The sequence below is a fragment of the Gracilinanus agilis genome, chromosome 4 (genome assembly GCF_016433145.1).
Source record: "Gracilinanus agilis isolate LMUSP501 chromosome 4, AgileGrace, whole genome shotgun sequence".
Classification (NCBI taxonomy): Eukaryota; Metazoa; Chordata; class Mammalia; order Didelphimorphia; family Didelphidae; genus Gracilinanus; species Gracilinanus agilis.
In genome coordinates, this window is record NC_058133.1 from 362,607,847 (window position 1) to 362,610,717 (window position 2,871).

The 2,871-nt window shown below is 39.3% G+C and overlaps 1 protein-coding gene across 1 annotated transcript in view; it reads right to left on the reverse strand.

Moving 5' to 3' along the window:
- Nucleotides 1–835: 835 nt before the first annotated feature.
- FYN (FYN proto-oncogene, Src family tyrosine kinase) overlaps nucleotides 836–2,871 on the reverse strand; it is a 100,544-nt gene continuing 98,508 nt past the window's right edge. The window contains exon 10 of the mRNA XM_044675413.1: nucleotides 836–2,582. Coding sequence (XP_044531348.1) covers nucleotides 2,374–2,582 — 209 coding nt within the window. The 3' untranslated portion in view covers nucleotides 836–2,373. The remainder of the gene's footprint in view (nucleotides 2,583–2,871) is intronic.

Genomic DNA, 2,871 nt, shown 5'->3' on the forward strand with positions numbered 1-2,871 from the left:
AGAACCATTGATTTGGAAGGGACTAAAACTTTCATTTTGGTGAGCCAAAATTCAGACCCTTCGAGGATAAATTTCCTAGTGGGTAAAGGTAAGTGCCCAAAGTCATGGTGAGTTAAGTCCAAGTGCTGGCTCCAGAACCCAGATCCCTGGATGCTGGCTTTGGGGCTTTTTGTTACTTTACATCCTGTTTCACACATCCATTCTGTAGATACAGAAAACACAGGAAGGCTTGACTAAATTTGTAGAGCCCAAGATACGCCTGTAACCTGGATGTCCAAATAAATTCTGTTCTCAGAGAGTTTCCTTGTAATTTCTCTCTTATTTCCTAAAGGGGCATGGTAGAAATTGCAGCAAGTGATTGCCTAAGGAGGGCCCGGATGAATCAAGGTTTTACAGAACATACATCCTAAGTTTCCCAGGTCTTCAGAACATCCAGACAATCATACGACCTCCCCAAGCAAAACCTCCCTTATATCATATCCTTTTAGCCACTTGGAAATGACCTCGTATAGTTAGCCAGTCCAAAAAGCAAAAAAATTATTTCAACTGGCCTTTTTGTATGAGGTCTCTACTCAACCTTGTCATGAGACAACACATCACTTGCCAAGGGTGATGTGATGGTCTGAAACACAGCAGAAAGTCCAGGAGGGACACGGAGGGCCCCAGATGCCACCCTTTGGGCCAACCTGTGGGGCAGCCGGTGGTGCTGTTTCTTCAGCCCGGGCTTCTCTTCCTGGCCGATCACCAGATCATCTCGATGCCATCTGGTACATGAAGTATCACAAAAACATGAGAGTTCCCCTCCATGATTTAAACAAATGAACAAAAATCGAAATGTAAAATGCTCTCTTTTTAATTACTAAATTAAGAAAGTTAAACAATTAAAAAATGTAAACTTGCAAAGAAATCATAACAAAAAAGTAATTAAGACCTTGAAATTTGCAACTCAGTATTAAAAACTCAATAGAAATAAGAGGTTGGGTTTTTTTTTTTGTCTTGTTTTTGTGGGTTTTTTGTGTTTTTTTTTTTTTCATTTGCTTGTTTTCATTTTTTTGGTTAAACATAAGTAATTCAAGGCTGGTACAAACAGACAACGAGAGAACATAATACTTTGTTCTGTGCATCCCCATGAAACGTAAAGAAGTGCATAGTAATTCCAATGGAGAACTCTCAGACATAGAGAAAGGAATTTCATTAGCAGTACAGGACATTTAAAACACTTGTTTTACAATGGGAAATGGTGCACAAATCTCCCCCAGAAAATCCTATCTGCATGATAAACAGGTTAGCGGGTTGACGTGACTAAAATGCTATGGGTTTTAGACCATTAAATGTGGTTACAATGTTTATTAAATTAAAAAAATTTCTGAATTATTTAGTATACAGAGTTTTATACAAGGAGTACTTGTAGCATCTATCTTCCAGTTAGGCTGGTCATATGGTATGTTTTCTTGCTTCAATAGGTTCACTCTTGTTTGAAGAACAAATCCTCTACCACATGGCTGTGAGAAATTGGGAACATTCCAATAAACCCAGCACGTGGTTCCTGAAAGGAGCAAAAGTTACAACCATCTACAGGTACAGCCAGAAACGAACAGACAAACAAAAAAGTGCAATCCGATTAAAAAAAATTCATGCTTGGCAAAAGCCAAAAATTAGACCACTGGTTTTCAGAATAACACCAGCGCTTGTCTTCTTTTCTTCTTCTTCTTCTTCTTAAATGTTTGCAGTAAAATTATCACTCTCTGGGTACTGCAGCCACGGGGCCCATCGCTTGGCAACAAGTTCTCTGCAGCAGTACCCACATACTGTATGTACAGGTATGTATATATTATATATATATTTATATTTATAAAAAAAACAAAAACAAAAAACAAACACCTGTCCTGATTTTCTTTAGTTAAAACATGAAAAAAAAGTTTATTGTTTTAGACAAAGAGGCCACTTCTGGAAAATAATACTTTTCGTTTTTTTGTTTTTTTTTTTTTTAGTTGAATCAGGTGAAGACAGAGTTAAAATCACATAAGATTTGCATTTAAAAAAGGAAAGCACTAGGGTCAGTTATTGGCACTGAGTAACTATTTACACTGAAAAGAGGTTTTGCCGTTTACATAACATCGATACAATGCATTTTCCAAAGTCTCTTGAGAAGTTAACAAGTTTGTGCCTCTTTATTCTTCACAGAGGACATTCAGATCTGGGGACGAGTGGTCATCGATGAGGGGTGTGGTTGTTCTTCAGACTTCAGACTCACATGCACTCTGGTCCTGGAAGAGTCCACACTGCTCCAAGAGCAGTGAGCTACTGAATTGGAAGCTAAGAGGGAGGGGAATGACCACCTGGATGATGCTTTCTGCGGACGGGCCATGGGACTTACAGGTTTTCACCAGGTTGGTATTGGGGTTCTGTTGCTGTAAAGTAGTCTTCCAGGAAACCCTGCAAATATTCAAATGTGGGGCGCTCCTCAGGGTCTTTTTTCCAGCAGTGAATCATAAGCTCATGCAAGGAGATAGGGCAGTCCTGAGGACACGGCATCCTGTACCCACGTTCCACCTGCTCCAAGACTTCACGGTTATTCATGCCTAAGAAGAGAAGAGAGAAGAAAGTCCTTAGATCTGAGTAGAGTGTTGCACCCCAGGACTACATTCCTCAGAATTCCTTCAGTATTTCCCAGAATTCCTTGCCTTTTCACCCCCAACTTGCATGTTTACGTTGTTTGTGTATAGTTGTGTGTAACCCTGTGCTCTCTCTCTCTCTCCCTTCTTCTTTCTTTCTTTTTCTTTCTTTCTTTCTTTCTTTCTTTCTTTCTTTCTTTCTTTCTTTCTTTCTTTCTTTCTTTCTTTCTTTCTTTCTTCTTTCCTTCCTTCCCTT